At 37.1% G+C, this 21,388-nt stretch overlaps 1 protein-coding gene across 1 annotated transcript in view; it reads right to left on the bottom strand.

Annotated features, from left to right (window-relative positions):
• The window catches only part of LPCAT1 (lysophosphatidylcholine acyltransferase 1), a 67,938-nt gene that overhangs the window by 18,015 nt on the left and 28,535 nt on the right, over positions 1–21,388 (bottom strand). The window contains exons 8-10 of the mRNA XM_075744662.1: positions 18,780–18,834; positions 15,177–15,259; positions 2,841–2,966 (exon numbers count right to left, since the gene is read on the bottom strand). Of these exons, the coding sequence (XP_075600777.1) occupies positions 2,841–2,966; positions 15,177–15,259; positions 18,780–18,834 (264 nt within the window). The remainder of the gene's footprint in view (positions 1–2,840; positions 2,967–15,176; positions 15,260–18,779; positions 18,835–21,388) is intronic.

Here is a 21,388-nt window from a genome sequence, read left to right as displayed (position 1 = left end):
AGTAACAACAACAGTCAAGCAGGGGATAAGCAAAACAGATGATCCTTAATCTGGCTATAAATCTGATGAGGCTATCAATACTTCACCCCCAAAAAAGATGCGAAAGGCCTGGACCACTAGAATTACTTGAGGCTTATGAAGTCGGTCACCTGAAGTTTTTGCTCATCTAACAGCAAGCAGAATAGTCACTAAAAAAAAAATATTTCTACTTTGGATTGCTATGTGCTACATTTGGCTTTTTTTTTGTAAAGAGAGGAGAGAGATCTCTAATTTTCAAAAAATAAAACAGTTAAAACTAAAAATAATCACAATGGAAAAAAAATTAGAAAACCATTTGACTGCAAACTGGGAATTCTCTAAGGAGCTACTGATTGCCTAAAAGCCACAGTTACATAAGAAAGGGGAACAATTAAGGCTAGACGGTTCTTCTAATTTATGGGCAAAGTGAATGCAGAATGAACAGAAGCATGAGACAATAGGAACAAACCAATTCAAATCGGAACTTAAGGATCTCCTTACAAACAGCTACCCTAAAACAGCTCATAAAAAGTACTTCATAAAAAGATGGAGATGAGATTTAATTATACTGTATTAATACTTTCTGAAGAGGTCTTTAATAAGGCACAAAATCCAAACAAGCTTCAATGTCTAGAACATGGTAGTAGATCCAGTCAAAGTACAAAGAGAGAATCACTTTAAACATTGGGGTAATTAATTGTAGAGTAAATCAAATGAAGCAGAGGATTTACAATGTATGAAAGCTACACTAGAGACTGCATATAGCTTAGTAAACAGTTCATTGGTCAGACATAGATTATCAGGCTCAACAGAAGCATAACTGCTTGAGGACTAATGAATGCAGAATTTGAGCAGATAAGACTATGATCAATTGATCTCATTGATACAGCAATCATTTTACCACAGAGTTCAGTATGAGGTAGCTGAGTTTCAGCCAGCTGTGACCTGGCAGCTTGTGCAGCTATGTTTACAGTGCCCAAGCTCTTCATTAGATGGAGCACGAGAACTTGCTGCTGTGGCTGCATGGCTTCTGGATTGGATCACATCCAGCTGAGCACAGACTAAGCAAATTTTACAGACTATGTTAATGAATCCTGTAGATACATAACGTGAATAGAAGTAACTCTTCCAGTGTAGCAAAGTGAGGTATAACTTGATTTCAAAGAATCTAAACCAAAAAACAAGTCTGGATTTGCCTTACTATAAAAATCTTGTATTAAAACTGGATGTTACCTTGAAAGTATGTTATTGCTTGAAAACAAGTATTAAGACTGGATGCAAAATCCACTGAATAAAATTTACTGTTCCAGTTATTTAGGGATGTGACTGGATGATCTTAATGCCTCCCCGGCCTCAAAACCTTTGAATAAACAGCAAAATGACTGTATTGCCATCAAACGTGCATTAGAGATGAAGTCATATTACAATCTTCATCCAATTGTGCCAGAAAAATACCATCATAATAGCCTTCTTACTGGCACATATCCAAATCAGGACAGCATAGTATTTCACAAATGTACAATTGCTCAAACCAGATAGAGAACTTTTGGATTGTAGGGCACTTTACTCACAAATGCACATAACTGTTTTAGAGGCCAAAATAAAACCCCAGAAAAGCATAATTTGAATGAACAGCTTTAAATTGAGCAGACAGAAGCCAGACAATATATCAAGAGGATTAAACTGAATCTCAGGATTATCAACTGCATAATAAGAGACGTGGGTGGTTTTTTGGGTTGTTCTTTGTTTGTTTTGTTTGCTTTTTTTCTTAGTGCTGTAAATTCAGAGCCTTTGGAACAAAGCAAGAATGTTTCCCCTTAGAAGTCTCTCCTATCCTACTGGAAGTCTTTTCAGATGGAAGTTCCGACAATGAATTAATATATGCTTGTCATCTGAATGCATAATGTATGCTGTCCTACATTCCTCGTTCTCCAATAGTTTTCTCTTTTTTTTTTTTTTTTCCTTTTTCATTTATGTACACAAGCTAGAAGATGAAGGAAAAATTAGTGAATGAAAATAAGTACAGAATGGAAACATGAACTATGCTCTATACTTTCAGGTGAGGAGACAAAAAATGGAAAAGGGTGTTTGTATATTAAAGCAGTTAATAGGATCAGGCTATAAATTTAGTTTGTGGTTGTTCAATAGGATGAAAGGAAAAACAGGAAAAAAGGAAAAAACAGTAGCAACAAGTTTACTATTTGGTTTATGTGATTTTTTTTTTTTTCCACTGTTTGCTGAAGCTTTTCTGAAAGGTAAAGTCAGAGGGAACTGACACTATGAGAAGAGAGCATATACTGCATATACTAAGCTACAGTTTCATTAGAAAGTCCATCTAGCAGTAACCTGCTCAAAAGATCAACCACTTCTCCGTGCTTCTTGGGAAAGGGTGACCTCTCTGCCCTCACTTGTTGAACGTTAATGCAGTCACAAGACTGCTATGGCAGCACTGTTCTCCCTTCATAGATGTCACAGGAAAGGGTAATTGACTCTTAAGTGTATCAATTAGGTATCTCACAGTATTGCTGACCCTCTTCAGGTGGGTTTTTTTTTTTTCAGGAATGAACCCTTCAGACACACTCTGCTCACTTGTCAGACTATGAAAATACAAATTTTACAACCTACTCTACTCATCAGCATCTAAGGGTGCTGCTTGCAAGAAGAGAACAGTATTGGTTTAATTTTATATTAGTGTTTCCCTGATTGTGATATGACATTCCATATATACTCATAAATGCAATATTGTTATATGAAGGGAACACTATACAAACATAGATATATAATAAAGATGCACCTTACATATAAATACTGTATATGCTCACCCAAGGCTTCTCACAAGCTTTGCAAATTCTAAAAGACACGTGTCTGAAGGCAGACGAAGTTGTCCTTCAGCTAAAGCTAGCTGACAGTCTTCAAATGTATAGTCTGTCACTGAAACTCCCAATGCCCTTGAATTAAAAAAAAAACAAAACAAAACACAGTAAGCAAGATAATCTAAGAAAACTGAGCACTTTTTTTTTTTATGGCAAGAAATACTGTAACAATTGTGCTCTATACTCTGAAGAACTATAAGGAAGAGCCCATAAAAGAAAAGTTCATATACAAAGAATGAAATATGGTACTCTACACATCGCAGAACATCTATTTTGACTTTACAAGTATGTGAAAATATAAAAGAACACAAGGGAAAAATTAGGCAGTGCATAGACTTTCAAATTCCTTAGTATTTTCATAGAAGTGAAGAACAATGGTTTCGAATGAATTGATCTAGAACAAAAATACATATTTATTAATAATTATGTTAAATATTTATATTATTATTACACTAACATACTAATAAATCAATAATTACCTGACCAGAACAACTATTACCTTCCGATAATATTAAAATTATACAATGGGCAACATTTCTCTATAAAGAATGTCTAGAACATAAAGTATAAAAGCAAGTAGAGTTAAACTCCAGGCAAACACAAGGTATTAAGTGTATGACATCAGAAAAATAGAAGAAAAAAATACTCCCAAGTCTTTAAATGCCAAACAATTAAGTACTCATTTTCACTTTACTTCTAACTTAATCCTCTGTAGTAACAGCAGCACCAAAAGATATTTTAAGGAAATCCTGATATTGTAGTTGCACTACATTTGCTGAGAAAGTTGAGAAAGACACTTTGGTTTGGAAGAGGCCTTTAAGAATCAGTGTACAAACATAAGAAGCAATTTAGAAAGCAGACACTGCTCCCTATCAGTTACTCACCTGTCGTGTTTTCTGTTACACTGGATTTTACTTATATTGGTATGGAATGTTATCTCCTTTGTGCAGCCTCTTCTAGTTTAATGAAGTCTTCACAAGATTTTTTCTTGACTTACCTTCATTGTTTTCATCTACAGGTTCTTCTACCTTACTACTAACCACCTTTTGTTGTCTGTGATGTTAATATACAGTAATGGCAAGACGGATACAAAACCCTGAGGCACACCACAGTCATTCTGGCTTTGATGAAAGCTCTGCATTATTATACATTTTACACTTGATTATAGACAGTTTGATCTGTAAAGGCAGTTACCTCCCATGCAATAACCACTTAATTTCTGTTAAGTAGCCTCTTCCCCAAAATCTCGTTACAAAGCCTTTGAATGCCATTGTGAACAACATAAGCCAGTTCTCTTTTGTCCACCAATTAACTGTCAAACACCAGGAATTCTAATATATTAGTAAGACATGCACTTAAGATTAAAGCTACTGATCAGGGTTTCTCTCTTCTCTCTAAGTCTAAGAAAGTCAAATATTCAGGAAGAACACCTCACTAATAGATATTCAAGCTCAAGAGCACCAAGCATGTTCAAAAATTAGATATTATTTACAAGCTACTTATGAATAAAACAAGGACATTACAGGGTAGTGATTTTGGATGACCAGCCTCCCTCTTGCAAGAAGAAACAACAAACAGGAAGGAACAAAAGGAAAAGGCCAACTAAACCAAAAAGATAGATACATAGAAAAAGCCTCTTAAAATCCTGCAGACTGTTGAAAGCTAGATTGCCTCATATGGGTGATCCTAAGCAATTAAATTCAGTTCCTCCAAATTTTTCTCTTCTTGATCTGTTCCTGGTCGCTGTACTCCTCCTATGAAGAGTGTCCTAGTAGTATTTGCAAAGCAGTGAACCACCTTAATAGAATGGAAAGAGGGTATTGTGATACCATATTTCATCCCATAGACTTATAGTTAACATAGTAATGCATGTTGTGTAAAATTCAGACAAAGAACTCCCCCATGCTTTGGGGATTTAAATACATTTCCGAGTTCAGCCTGAGTTAGAGGTCAGGTATTGCAGATCTTGCCAATACTTATATGGGATTCAATATAATTTTGTTTATATAATATGAAATCATTGGTACTCTACAATACAAAAACCAATTTTCCTTGGAAGAAAAAGAGGTAGATGAAAGAAGGAGAGTCTACCCTGCCAGTTTAGATTACTTCCTATACCCCTTTTGTATTGTGTGTGCACTAGATCATCCTTATAAACTTCCCTGTCAACTGTCAGTGAAATAGCTGAACTCCCAGGGCAGCAAGGACACACTATAAGCAGTACTATCTAGAGCAGCTTACAGAAAAGAATGTGGTAATAAACCAAAGATCTTGTTCAGCCAGGCACATTACACCAAATTTAATCAGATCTTGAGGCAACAGTAGGCATAGCACACAACAGAAATACAGGAACTTATGGGCAATCGGCTGAAGCACAGGGCAACTACACAAAAAGGGGAAGTTGGTTAAAAAAGTTAAAAAACTGAAAGGGTAAAGTGTTCATTTGTAGTACAAACTGACAGACCATATTTGGGAATCAGGAGAAGTGACAAGTCACTTATCAAAAAAGATTCTGAAAGGACAAGAAAGAAATCCAGAATGACTCCACAACTGACTAAAGGTGGTAATTAGAACAAAAAGACTTTGTTTGAAAAAAACTGTTTTCCTTGAGAGAACATGAAGACAGACAAGTTAAAACATAACCATAAGGTGGCAAGCCAAAGCAAGAAACAATAACTTGTTAAAACCAAAAGTCAGAAAGTTTTCAAACACATCAAAAGAAAGATGACTAAGAAAGATCAGGCCACTCAACCTGGAGTGGTAGAAGCCTGACTGACTGCCATCCCAGAACCAATGCCAGATTTAAATAACTTCTCCTAAATAATGGTCCCCAAACATGCTAACAGAGCCTAGCCAAAGAGGAATTTAAAGAACCCCACAAAAACCCAACCAACCAAACCCAAACTTATGATACAGAACAAATTCCAAACAAAAGCAGGAATAATCTCATATGTAGCCAAACCATAAGGGGAAAGTACAACCTGCATCTTTTTATAGCTGTGTGCACTGTTTATTTGGGCCAGGCTTATAGTGCTATCAATACAGGAAAATTCCCACTATGGTTAATGCCTGCATGTATGTCCAGTGTCAACACGTACACAAAACAAGATTGAGATGGATAAAAGCATCTTCTCTTGATCACCTGTTGGGAATTTTTCAGCCTTGGGACTTCTAAAAAAAAGCAAAATGAACTGAAACAGTGTGTTTGTATATACATACAGACTTTCAGAATTACAAAGATCAGAAGTAAAGAAGGGGAAGAAACAACTTTTGCTTGCAGTAAAGTTCAGTCATAGGATCAACCAAGGCCAGATAAATTAGAGTTCAAGGGGCTGTTGGGTTCAGAAGATAAATCACAAGTGTACAGGGCTAGCAATTCAACACAAAAGGACCTTGGATTTCAGCGCAGAACATTGAAGAAACTGAAGCTGGGGAACATATACAGTTTATTATTTGGGCTAAGACTTATGAATTTTTCAATTTCTTAGAATAAAGACTGGCATACGAGAGTTCACTGTAAAGTCTGGGTACAACTGCAACTCACAGGATTTTCTACAGAACCAGTTACCAATATATTCCAACTCATCTCTAGGGCAATCTTCCTCTATTTTAATTCAACTGCTAGGGGAAAAAAAAAGATAATTTCCGTTTGAAATTTGAGTTGCAAATTGCAACTGCAACCTAATGTTTTTAATAAATGAAGAATATAACAGCTTTTCCCATATCTTCATTTTGAAGCATTTTTTTCCTCTTTCTTTCATGCTACTTCTGCTTTCACAGTCAGTTAACCTAAGCCTGGCCATTTTATTATTCAGCAATTTTATATGGCCAGATGTGCATGTCCGTGACCTACCTTGAGATTTTCTCTCTTTCCTTACCTTCTCTGAAATGCTGGCTATTTACCTTTCATGATATCACACTACATGAAATTCCGAAGTCAGCAAGTCACTTCAAAACAAACCAAAACCCCAAAAGACTTCTTGTAAACCCAATCTGTTACATTGAACAGTTATACTTGTTATATCCTGACTTCTCACACCAAACAGCTCCCTACGTCTAACACTTGTGCAGTCATAATACAAAAATAAATTACTTTCTCATTTTTTGCATACCAATCCACTACACGTACAAAATTCTGAACATAAACCACACTGTGACTGCTGTAATATTATGCAAAACGAGAGAAAATAATACAGGCAATATTGTGACATTTTGAATCCACACTTCGACAAAAACATTTTCAATGTTTTAGATTGTTAATAAGCAGGACTGTGAACTAATCAAGAAAATATTCCACAGGCTGCTCAACGCCCCCCCCCCCCCCGCTTTAAATTGGCTATAATCTTTATAGGGTGCTGAAGACATTAAAAGAATAGAAAATTTGGTATTTTACTTCACTATCAGGTGTTCAGGAAAAAGACATACAAAATGTGGTGGACAAATAACCCCAGCTTCTACTAGTCATCTACACAGGAACTTCCTGAACTAGAGATTATTTGTACCACTGTGGTTTAGAATCATTGATGGACCACTTTTTTTTTTTTTTACAGTATCTCAGCTCTGATAAAATCATTTTATGCATGTGGTAGTGAATGCCACAGTTTTGTATGTGTTTTAAGAAATATTTCCATTTATGTTTAGCTGATCTACTGTTAAGTGCTTTCTATGTCTTCTGCTATGAAAAGTAACAAACTTGCCTTACTATGCATTGCCAAAACACTCATGATTTTACTGACCTTCAAAACAACCCTCCACTTTCCTTTCCTTTCCTTTCTTTCTTTCTCTCTTTCTTTCTTTCCAAGCTGAAGAGTTTTCACCTATTTTGTCTTGGAAGGCCAGGGTAGATAACTCCTTTTCTCTCCTTGGACTACTCCTACTTTGTGACATTCTCCAAGTAAATGAAGGACCAGTCATGAGTCTGGAGTTGACATCAAGAATTTAGTATCTCATGATGGTTTAATTTTTAGACAGAAAAAGAAGCTGCTAATGGCTGCATTTATCCCTTGTGTTCAGACCAACAATTACAGGACATGTTTTCTTGATAAGATCATGTAGGCTTGTACGTCACAAGTCTTCAAGGGGTGAAAAATGAAGCAGGTTCTCCGTGTTGTCAGCATTCAAAAATCTAGTTCAAACCAGACAGCTGCAAAATATTACTTAACTTTAAAAAAATTATTTCTTCCTTAAGAAAATAAAATTAGCAAGAAGCTGCATAGTTAACCCTGTTCAGCAACTACGTTTGCCTAATTGCCACACTTACAGCATTCACAGAAATAAACAGAGTGCACAATGTAGTTCTCATCTCCATTTTTGTGTTTGGCCTGAAACCTTAACAAATGAATGCTTGTTAACTCCAGCACTTCAGTAATTCCATTTATACTGATCCTCATGCCCTTGATGGCATAAAAATGACAAAAAGTAGTCTTGAATTTCAAAGTTGTGGGCTAAGCATCCAACCAGTGCTTCTGCACAATCACATATAAAACTTCAGATAGCACAAGCACTGAGCACAGCAGTTTCTCCAAAGTTAGATTTAATTGGTCACTGAATATACAACAAATAGCCACAAGATAGACTAGTAAGCCACTGTAAACACACATTCTCAAGGCTGTTCTTCAGCAACTAGCATTAACATATCACATACAGTGGCAGAGATCACATTCTGATGCTGTCAAAGCCTGCAAGAAAAAAACCACCTGATTTTGACTACGTAGAAGATGACAAAATGTGAAACGAACACAGAAAACTATCCGTAATATCTTTCGCCTTCACCAGCGTGCTGGAAAAAAGGACTCATTTCTCAAAAGCAAGAACACAATCCTCATACGTCAAGCTGATAAGAGTTACTGCTTTAACAGTATGACATGCTCCAACAAGGGGAAAGTGATCCTAGCAAGAACTTGACAGAGAAAACATGAGACAGATGTTTTCAAGTTCCATGTCTAATGCTCTGCACTTTAATTGATTTGAGCATCTACTCTAAATATAAAAACATGTCTTTAAAAGTTTGTGTAAGTGGAGAAGAAAAACAAAGTTATTGGAAAAATGCAAGCCAGACTATGACATTTTGCTGTTTCTACAGGAAGTCTGCCTTTCTGGGCTTGCTGCAAAAGAAATTTCCAAACTCCTGGTTAGTGTCATGTATGTAGTTATAATGTCAAGTTCTAACACCAGAAAGATCAGAAAACAGAAATGCTCAAATGAGGAAGGCCAATAGAACTTCAGTTCTGAGATGCTTAGTTTTGAAAAACAAAGGAGCAATGGTTTCCAGTTTCCATCAGGTATCAGTCTAAGTATCTGCCATATGCATACAAAGTTGCAATATTTTAACTTGTATTTTTTCCCCCAAATTGTACCATCTAAACCATATTCTTTCCTATTCTGAAGACAGTCTCTGTAAGAGAAACAAACTAAAGCAAAACAAATTGTGCTTATTTGTTAATAAGTGTCCAACAGGTCTGTGTATAATTATCTAAGCAGCTTACATCTGTAATTATGGGTGAGGTTACTTTAGACTTGCACAAAAAGCCTGCAGTGCAGATTTTCACAATTAGCTGCCTCCACTATCATGGGCTTATTTGTGTACAAAATGAATAGTGCTCAGTATGTGCACATAACTGGAAGCTGAGCTACCAACATACTCCTTTTAAATATGTTTGAGCCCTAATGGATAGTAAGGTAACAAACTAACAAATTCTGTTTTGCAGAGTGGGAGTGAAAGAGTTAACTACTTTTTCTTTAAAGCAGTATTTCTATGCCCTAACTAGCACTTTGATTACTTTACAACTATCAGAATGCCTTCCAGAAAAATAGGGCTAATGAAAATTAGGTGTTCAAGAATCGATACAGGCAAAAGGCCACAGTGCCACAATGAAGAGACAACTAATGTGGTGGAGGTTTTTTTGCCCCTTTTTTTTAATGGGAAAAAATCCCAAACAAACCAACTACAAAACAAACAAACCTTACATGAGTAAATTAGAAACGATGATGCATAAAAACAACATGGAAAGATAAAGACAGAGAAAAAGTTGCAATTGATGCAGCTAAGAAGCAAAAGACTTTTTAAAGCTTAAGGAAAAAAAATACAGTGACATAACTTATTACTAGCTGAGGACAGTAAAATTCCCAAGAGGCAAAAAAAGCTGTCATATGCAACAAATACTTTACATTAGGAAACAATTAAGATGACATATCTTATGAATAAAATGAAGTATTTCCCAATGCTTTAACAGTGGTAGAGATGTTTCCTTTATCACTAAGAATTTTTTAGAAATAAATACTTGTGATGGCAAGGTCAGATGATTTGTTCCTAATGATTCCAGAAGAGCTGGGATCAAAGCCTCAAGTCTACACACTGACAATTTTACAATCCTACCATAATTCCAGTACATCATGAGTTAATACTTTGAAGATAAAATAAATAAAAAATGTAACAATGTAGGCCAGAAAGTTTGACACTCAACTAGAAAAATATAGAAGAAACAGTAAGTGCTGAAATTAATAAATTAACAGATCAAAATAAGCCATGTTGACTACCATCAACGTAAGGTGATAATAGCTCACATACATGAAGACCAAAATGATGATTTTGCAATTGCAAATAATACTTAGAAAAGTGAGCCAATATAATATGTATCTACACAGCATGATCTACTAGCACGGTGGTTTCAGAACTGTATTACAGCAATAAAAAAAACATAGGAATGAATTAAAACTCCAGATATCACCATATTTTATTTATTTTAAAGGAAGAATCTGCATGGACTGTTGCCATATTTAAAAGCATTCAACACTTTCAGTGATTTGAAAGTGACTCCAAACACACTCCCTGATAGCATGTTGTGGATGAGATGGCCATTGACTAAACAGAGCAGCAGTCAGAACAAGAGTAGAAAGACCAAACAAGACAGACTCACTCAAACAAAATAGGTTGTATGAGAAAATCTCATGCAAAGCATATTGATAGGAATAAAGTAGGGGGCCATGCTTTACACAGCAGATTAATCTGCATATACCTTTTGTGCAGAATAAGAAAAAGATCCGAAGACAAGCATGGACTAACTATTTAGCAGCAGTGGCTATCCTGCATGAGTAATTACAGTTCTGATTACACAGATAATCCCCAAAACTGAAGACACAGCGAGATGAGTAGCTGTAACAAGACTACACATGATTCTAGTTTTTGGCACAATGCTATTAAATAAATATTTGTCAGTGAGAAAGAAGGTTGAAGATCACAGACATTAAAATACTGGTAATTGCATAGGTGAGATTAAGAAACCCTTTCAGAAAGAAACTTTGGGGTTTTATAGATGCTGTAAACGATCATCCTCCTGATGAGAAGGACTGCAGTGAAAGATAGCACTACAAGTCAGCATTGCGGGAAGCAAACAGCCACAGGCCCAACTGAAAGGTCTGCATAGGTTGTGAGCCTTAAATTAATTTACTGCCATGACAGTGTCTGTTAAAAAATGGAAATGTATCACCTGGATTCTTATGGAATTTGGTGACAGATCAGTGCACAAATACTGAAACAACATGCAGTGATCAGCTCACATTACATTTGAATTAAAACATGAGCTAGGTTTAGTTTAGAAAAACAGTCTGTCAAATGAGGTCCTGACAAACAGCGGGAAAGGGTGCTTGCAGAATAGTAATCTGGACTGAGTAACTGCTGGTTCACAATGTTCACATCAATGAGATGATCATCCCCAACATGGCAGCAGAAAAGATGAATGATACAAATGGTGGGTTAACACTTGAATGTATCTTCAAAAATATACAATCCTTGTCATCCTGGATGAGAAAGAAGACAATAAAGACCTGCAGAGTGCTATTGCAGTCAAAAAATGGCACTCTCTTTGTTATTGGTATGGCTGCCAGAGGGAACCTGAAGCCCAGGAGAGCAGTTATGCTTGAAGTTCCCAGCCTGAAACAGAGAGCCAAAAGGCCAGGTTCACTTTGGATTTCATTTTTGGACTAAGTAAATTCATCCATCCTACAAGAAACTAATGTCCTAAGGAAGCAAGCTTCTGAATGATAGCATCTCCATCAAATATTCAATGTATATATAAGTAAACAGGAACTATCTAGAGACCCCCATCACTCACATCTGTTATGCCCACAGAGAAGCTAAACAAATAAGGCTAAACCAAAAACTCTCCATAGGGTAGCAGAAGCAGCATAAGAATCAGACATCCTGTCAAGCTGTTCATAAGACAAGATTATGATGAAGGCAAACAGATTTCAGGAGTGGAAAGTGCACTACTGATGCACTCAGCAATTTCTATCAACTCCCCTTGAAATCAGGGGCAAGACATAAGGTTTTGCCACAACACTGGTTCTAAAGTCACAAATACATTATCATCTGGGACTGTCACCTCTGCTGCTGTAAAATATCCTGTAGGATTAGACTCTTCTTCCAGAAAAATATGATGGGCAGGAAAGGGAAAGCAGACATTTAAACAGATCCTGACGTGACCTCTTGACATCAAAATGGTACGCTGTCACTGACTCAATCTTCAAGAAAAGGAGACTGTGTTGGGTTTGCATGGCAAGGTTTTGGTAGCTGGGGTGGCTTCTGTGAGAAGCTGCTAGAAGCTTCCCCTGTGTCTGACAGAGCCAACGCCAGCCGGCTCCAAGATGGACCCGCCCCTGGCCAAGGCCAAGCCAATCAGCACCTCTGTGATAACATATTTAAGAAGGGAAAAAAGTTAGAGAGAGCTTTTGCAGCCAGAGAGAGGAGTGAGAAGATGTAAGAAACTCTGCAGACACCAAGGTCAGTGCAGAAGGAGGGGGAGGAGGTGCTCCAGGCGCCGGAGCAAGATCCCCCTGCAGCCCGTGGTGAAGACCATGGTGAAGCAGGCTGTCCCCCTGCAGCCCATGGAGGGAGGATGAGGGGGTGTAGAGATTCCACCTGCAGCCCGTGGAGGACCCCATGCCAGAGCAGGTGGAGGCACCTGAAGGAGGCTGTGGCCCATGGGAAGCCCAGGCTGGAGCAAGCTCCTGGCAGGACCTGTGGATCTGTGGAGAGAGGAGCCCACGCCAGAGCAGGTTTGCTGGCAGGACTTGTGACCCCGTGGGGGACCCATGCTGGAGCAGTTTGCTCCTGAAGGTCTGCACCCCATGGGAGAGACCACGCTGGAGCAGTTCGTGAAGGACTGTAGCCCATTGGAGCAGGGGAACGATAAGAGGAGTCCTCCCCCTGAGGGTGAAGAAGCAGCAGAGACAACATGTGATCAACTGACTGTAACCCCCATTCCCCGTCCCCCTGTGCCGCTGAGGGCAGAGGTTGAAGCCAGGAGTGAAATTGAGCCCGGGAAGATGTGAGGGGTGGGGGGAGGTGTTTTAAGATTTGATTTTATTTCTCATTCCTCTACTCTGTTTGACTTGGTAATAAATAAGATGAATTCCCTCTCTAAGTTCGGTCTGTTTTGCTCGTGATGATAATTAGAGAATGATCTCTCCCTGTCCTTATCTCGACCCATAAGCTTTTTGTTGTACTTCTCCCCTGTCTAGCTAATGAGGGCAGTGATACAGCGGCTCTGGTGGGCACCTGGCCCCTAGCCAGGGTCAACCCACCACAGAGAGAAATCTCGACGAAGCAGTAATACTGCCCTTTATTCAGCAGAGTGTAACGCCAGCACCAAATAGCACCTGAGATGCTAGAGTTGCAACTGCTACAGCTCCAGACTGACAGCATCTGAGCTGATACCTCCTGCACCAAAAGCCACATGAATGAACTAGGAGATTCTGAAGATCTGGAAGTGGTCAGAAGTAAATGCATTTTGGCTATGTTGATGTTATTTCAACTGGTCTACAGTAATCCACAGTATCCAGGCATCAGCATTCTGTTGTATTCCCATCTGCATTTTAACTTCAGAACTTCTATATCCAAACACATTTATTTTCCTTTCACATCAACACATCTACAGCCCCTTCTTCGTCTCAAAGCAAGCCATATTTGCTATTTCCCATTCTGACAGTCTTCCCTTTAGGCCTGCATCCCACTTCTGTTACCCCAAATGCCTAATTCTTCAGACGTAGGAAGAAGAAACAAAAGGATGAGGAAGATCACGTCTCTTCCTACGCACACATAGAAGGGAAGGCTTTCAACATGTTGGTTGCTGTAAAAATTGTACAAGCTTTCAAAACTTCTTATACCACACAATCCCTGTCATCTCATGGGAGCAGAGTTCAGAATGAAGGTTTAATAACATGGCCTTCTACCCAAAGTCTGAGGACAACACTTTTAAGTAGTGCCAGCTGACTGTCTTAACAACAAAAGTCTTTGAGGTCACTGCAACTTTAAGACAGGTTGATCCAGACATATCCTTTTGTTTTTTCTTTTGTGAGAAATGTCCTTTTGCATAATGGATTGTGTATTGATCTATTGCTATATTATAGGACCAACATACTTCAGAAACTCACAGAGCTGGGTTCTGCTTATAAACCCAAGAAGAACGACCAGTTTCTATCTACAAATTGGCCTTTGGTTGAAACTGGTAACTTTGACACGGAAGAGAAGTTACACAAAGGAAATTAGTATTTCACAAGTTCTTTCAAAATTAGGATTAGAAAGATTCATAAATCCTTCAAGACTTATTAATGATCATAGATCTGAGGGTTCTCTGTACAGACTGAAAAGAGCATCTACTGACTAATGGAAGATTTACTGAAAGGACAAAAAATGAACAAGAGATGTTAATCAAAAATACAACAGAGAATGAAGGTCTGCATATTCAGTGTTGGCTTTATTATACACTATAGACAAGTATTGTGTCATCACATTAACATTCAACTTCAATTAGCTTGCAAAGTATCAGTGCTCTGTTTCCAACAGAAGCAGCTTTCCTGTGCTTTACTATTTGAAATAAACACAGATTAACAATGAATACACAAAACTATTCTTAACCTCATTAAAGTCATAGCTTAAAATGCAACCTCAATAGCACAAAGTTCAGCTACATTAACTTCCCTAAAATTCAACTATACTTTTCTTTCCAGAAGACTAAGTACCCACAGCAGCAGGCAAAACTGGCTTGTTATACGAAGACATGTTAAAAAAAACCAACCAACACCACCAACTCCTACAGTTCCTGCTGTATTTGTGGCTCCTTGGCCTCCTCACAGAGAAAAGTGGCTGCTATATATTTTGTATACACAACTGCAGACTACAAGCTTCTTTGCAAGCCGGCAACTACACTGACTTGATTTCATGACATTTTTTTGATCCTAAAATTAAAATCACACATCTATTTTAATTCCATATTACAACATACTTACTCTGCCATTACATGTCTGACGTTATTGGCATATAACACTGGATTTTTTCTTTCTTCTTCTGAAGGAATATACACGGGTAGAAACTGCATAGAGAGAACTGAATTATACCAAGAATATTTAACATTTTAAACAATCGCTATTATAGCACTATAGTTAAAAATGTATACAGTTTGTTGCAACTTACAAAATTATAACAACAAAAGGACTACAGAAAATTAAAAATGGAACTGTTCAGTGCTTAAGGAGGCATCGTACTTCTAGAAATTCATACAACGGTGACTCTGCTCATTTGTTACCTCATGGAACCCAAGGAGAGTTTTAGCTTTCTTTCAGAAGTGGGACCAGGAATTTTTAAATAATTTAAAAGTATTAGCATTTTCTTGCACAAACTTTTATCTTATATCCTGTATTGTTCAGTTCTTTCCAGACAACAAAGAAAAGTACCTGCTACATGAACATTGTTCTATAGCTTAAATATTAAGAATTCAAATTCTCAGGACATCCGGTATTGACTGTTCCCCCTGCACATTTTGAAATCATATATGACTGCTTAATGTACATATCAGAAGTGTTATCTTCTGTTGTTGGAGGTTTTGAAAAAATTCTCCTTCAAATTGGACACTAGTTATTAATACTCAATTGAAAGAAAAATTCTAAACAAATGCAGATCGCCACAGAATCACAGAACGGTTGAGGTTGGAAGGGGGGAATTAAACCAGAACTACTGGAGACCTGCAACAGAAAAGGCAGCTTTCAGAATGGATGGCCTATATTAAAAGACCTTCCAGCTTTTGGCTGGTTTTAAGAGTTCATTGAAATATGATGTGAGCCTCCAGATCATGGCCAGTCTCACCTATAAAACCCTCAAAACATCCCATTTCTGCCAAGTAACTAACTTCTCAGATAGAAGGAACAAGAAGGGATCACTCTGATTCCCACCCCTGCTCATTATCAGATAGACGATTCCCTTAGTAGTGCAATGCAATGAGATAATTCATGCACTAAGTGATCAAAATGTTCATAATCCTGTGGAAATCTTCTGAAGTAGAAATCAAAGTTGGAATAAGCTTAGTTATATTTCATATAATTAATTATAGGCAGTACAAAACAGGAATTATGATTCAGAAATTTTACACTGGTCTTTATAAAGTTTATCATTTAAGCAAATACTTCTCAGTAACTATGAAGCTGGCTGTATTTTCAGAATCACATAATGGTACGATCAGCAGTACTCAAAATGCTGCCATTAGATATTTGTCTGGTTCTTAGAGCTGATTTGAGTTTTGTTACAGTTTTCCCTATTACGAACCACTGCAACTGAAAACATACGACTCCTGTCTTCTAGGTTTACCTCGAAGGTACACCAGCCTGATATACAAATGGACGAAGACTGTTCAGCTAACAGAAGGAAAGATTGTTCCTTCAACTTCCAAGCCCCATTCCATTTCTTTGAGTTGCAAATTGCTATCAAGTTATTCATGCAAACACAGGACAAGTTTGAATACGAGGCAATTTCAGAGGTGTTCTAAATGTCTGTGCCTAACTGGACAGAAAGAGCACGATCATTTCAGCATCACTAACAAAACTAAGAGAAGAACTCTCAGCTGCTGCAGACTGTGATGGATGTATGAACACCGAAGCTGACAGGCCAGTAAAACAGACTGACATGAGCCAAAACAAACTATGTGTGCAGCTGATCATGTATCCTTTCTGTTCTCAAGATTGCTTGCATGCCAGTTTCAAGTACAGGATGGATGGACCAATATTTATAGTAACCTATTAAAAAAAAAAATCTACATAGATGCTTGCTTCTCAATATACATGCTGGATGACACGTATAGTATGCCAGAACACATATTATATGCAAAGAAGCCCTGACTAACAAACTTTGGATCCTGATTGCTGGCTGTTAGACCTTACTAGTTATCATTTAATCAAAAACATACTGAAGTTGTGTTGTTTTGCTGTACATCTCCCTGAGTTATTGGATCTTCAGCAGTAATTCTGGTATCAAGGCTGGTTGGTATTTGCCAGTATCCCTGTGCTGATGGAACAAAGCAGGAATAAAAGCCAACAAACTTTGGAGAGCAGGGGAAAAACATGACTTTGAACACTGAAGAACTATTTTTTTTCCTCTACGTTCCTAAATCTGCTGCACTTCCTTACAAAAACAGATTTAACAAGTAGCTGTCAAGTACTCTGTCTCATACTTGCGAGCAGACTTGTAAAAGCTCTGCTCCTCTGCCAGCTCCTGCTTTAGTATGGAATAATTCAGAAAGTCATTAGCTTTTCTGTTTTTTTTAAAAGACCACCAAAGATCATAACTTGTCCTTACACAAGATGTGTATGAGCTACAGAAACTCATCATCTGCTAGCAGCTGCTGCCTCAAAAATCAAGAAAGCTCAGCAGTGTTCACTTCTGTGTGAAAGTACCCATTTTACCGGCCTAGGGCAAAAAACCCCACGTTCCTGAGATAGAGTAAAAACCCTACCAATCAGCTGGTTTGTCTTATCCCTGTGTGAGGCAGTGACTCCCTGGCCCTTCTACCAAAACCAGACCACTATTTAAGAAATAAGATTTTTTTTTTTTTTAATATACACTATTAATAGCTGAAAACATGCAACTAAAGTGATAATACAAACCACAAATTTCTACAACACATACAGCTGCTCAGTGGCTGGTATTTTGTGCATTCATTTTTGAGAAGAGTTTATAGCATTAAGAAGTAAACACAGAGTACAGAAATGATAAATACTGTGATTAGCATATGTTATAAGCTACTATTGTAACATATATGTATATGTAAATATGTAATAGCTCTTCCTACTAATTTACCCTGCCAGAGATAAATAGCTGCTTCATTATTAAAAAAGTAAGCAAAAGAATTGCAGAACATGTCAAATATCCTATATCACACCTTTAAAACACCATACTTCTCCACAAAAATGTAATTACTCTCTGTAAAATGCATAAGAACAGCAATTTAAAAGGAAAGGTTTTAATTGTTTTTGCATTTTCACTACAATAGTCTCCAGCCTCAGGCTCACATAGTGCTTTCCTCAAAACAAAATTAAAAATATACATAGATTTTTCTTTGTGTTTTCCAATTTCCCATTCTGAACAGTGCAGCCTATTAGAAAAATTAGCCAGACATATTAAATAACCTATCCGCCATATAAGAAACCACCTACAATGATTTTTCTCTACAAGATAGACCTTATTTTGTACATCAGCATTCACACACTCGGATATCTAACATACACAGTTGGTATACTAACTGGAATAGCAATGGGGCCATTAAAAGGCAAGAAATTTGTTCATAAAAGATTCTTTAAACCGAGTCAGAAATCTATTTAATTTAAATGAATAGCAAAGTAACATCTTAAGCCAAGTAGAAAACTATATTCTGTTATTCCATTTTTAGGCTACATTTTGAGATATGGAAGCCATTTGTCTAAAATAGAAGGTGTATTTCAACCTGTTTTTCCAGACTGTGTTAACATACAAAGTTTGAATACCAGCTTTTATTGTAGAATTAAATACAACATTATGTATTCTGATACTGCTCAGAATACACTGTTTTGTTTGGTTTTTTTACTGACCTCAATTTCCACAGAATTGTGAAACTGACACAAAGTAAGCCACAGAATTTCTAACCTAAAGGGAAAAAAAAAAAAGGAAAAAGTAAAGAGGAAAAAAATTTATAGGTAGTGCAACAGTAGTACATTAAGCTCCAAAGTCTTCAAGTAACATTCCTACTTGTAGGTATGATCATATTCAGATAAAAAGTTAACAGAAAAGGTATTTGAGACTACTTCTATACATTACATTCAGTAAGGTGGAACAAAAGCAATTTACACTGAAGTTGCATCTTAAAAGATACCCAAAAGCAGGAAGACAAACAGTAATATGATATACAGGTACTAATATGTACAGTAAGATATGATGTATGCATAGTGTGTATAGAAAGAGTAAGTCTGTTTCAGGAAAATGCTGTATTCAGTGTGGAGTTGGCAACATTAATTATAACCACTAAGATTTTATCATTACCTTGGTTTGGAATCAAAGTTCATTATACTGCGGAAGTCTGTTAATGAAATGCAGTACATGCGTTTTAGTAGCCTAAGACACAAGATCCTGGAATCAACTTGACCTTAGAAAGCAGTAAGATTCAAATCCAGGAAAGGATTTAGTAAACCTAAATTAAGGAGTAGCGTTAGTAGCCACATTTTACACAGTATCTAGGTAGTGATAGCAGTCAATCATTGTGAGGGGAAGGCTAGTCAAAATCCTCTTAGGTTGATAAAGCGCAGTTCCTAGGAGCAACACCCTACTCATTTTGCTATCCACTCATTCAGGGCTGCAACACATTTCTTTTCCCTTCTTTCCTACTGAACTTCCAATGCATTAAAGCAAATAAAAGGAGCAAGAACAACAGTGGAACTTGTGATTTGAAGTTTACATCACACAGGAAATGTCAAAGTCTGGTTTTTAGGTCCTTGAACAAGAGCATTAAAAAACCCCAATAAGTTACAAGTAAACTTTCCTTTCTGCCAACTCTCTGTTATCCTCAAAGGTTAGATCTTACATTATAAATATCAATTTAAAAACCTGATAAAAACTATCTAACACAAGTCCAATGCAGAGAAAATTTAAGTTGTATGTTATAGTCAATCTTTGTTTTCAAGGTAGAGTCAGTTGATCTGCTCTGAATAGAAACATTACTTTCCCTAAGTGTAGAAGAAAGTGTATAGTTTCCATGTGACAAGTTTTCAATCCATTTTATAGGGTACACCAACTTTTAACAAACAGAATACTCCTGGATACAGCAACATTTCCAGGTGAAGTTTTAGCTAACACTGTGACAGAGGAAGAGATGCATTTGCTGACAAAGTGAAGACTGTTAACAGTCTTAACACTATTTTCTGCTAAGACATCAGAAATACATTTTAGGTCACTCAGGAGAATTAATCCTAGCAAAATAAAGCTGTAATTTAAAGTGACCGAGTGAATTTGCATAACATCACCTGTTGCCTCAGATTCTGATTCAGCTTTAATTTAATTTAACTTTATTACCAGAGGTCAGCACTTCTGTATAATGGGTTTGTACACATTAAAGTGACCTGAGGCAAGACACAAGTTCCTTCCCTTTTCCTACTCCTATGTGTTCATGACTCCTCAGTAGGACACTAAGCTGGAAGTAAGCTACTCGCCTTTGTCCCCTCTGGTGGAGTTAATTTGCTAGATGAACTGCAGTGCAAATGCAAGGGAAGAGGTAGGAGCTCACAAGGAGAGAACAGAAATCCCTGCATGCAGTAAATGCTGCAGTGCCTACCTACTTTAGACACTATCATGGATTCATCTACTTCCAACATGACGAATTAATTGAAAACTGAAGTTTTAAAAGTGATCAATGATTTCCTCAAGTCTCCAAATCTAGACATGTCCTTACTTAGGCCTGGCTCCCAGTCCATTTGAAGGTGCGCCATTAATTGATAAAATTCTAAATTACTTGAATCTTGGCTAATCCCAATGGTTCCCTTGTTACTATTAAAATACAGGAACTCAGGTGGGATATTCAAAACAATAGTTCCAAGGAGGAGGCTAACAGTAAGTCATTAAACCATAAAATCCAACTACTCTTTACTTAAGGTTCAAAATTACTTGTTTTGATCTTCATCTAAATATTTTAGACCTTCTACTCCAACCTCAATGTGAAAATAATGCTAAAACCCATATTTTTTAAACAAGCAAGAACTGCTTCATTTAGTATTTTACATTACATGAATTTGCTAAGGAACCTCTAGAATAACATTTTGTTTTAAAAAAAAAAAAAGATCAAAGTTACAATTGGGCAAGAAAATGGAAACAGTATATCCAAATTCCCTGAGTGGGTTGACTGTTTTTGTAGTACTAGACCAATTTCAAACAACAGCCATATAGATTTTATACAGAAACACACCACATCGATTTGCAGGCAACAGAATATGTACAGCAAAAGCAAGTTGTTTTACTTCAGGTACTTGGCTAAAAAAAAAATAATATTTTGAAGTAAAAACCTAAAATCCATTCTGCAAATCACTGAAAGCATCGCAGCAGAAGTACACTGTTTATACCTGGATTCCTCTAACTGGATATTATCATAATTAGGGAATAACAGATAAAAGACAAATTAATCCCAAAAAATAATCCAATAACCAGCAATTACTAC

This window comes from Balearica regulorum, chromosome 2 (genome assembly GCF_011004875.1).
Source record: "Balearica regulorum gibbericeps isolate bBalReg1 chromosome 2, bBalReg1.pri, whole genome shotgun sequence".
Classification (NCBI taxonomy): Eukaryota; Metazoa; Chordata; class Aves; order Gruiformes; family Gruidae; genus Balearica; species Balearica regulorum.
This window is presented reverse-complemented; position numbering and strand designations above follow the sequence as displayed.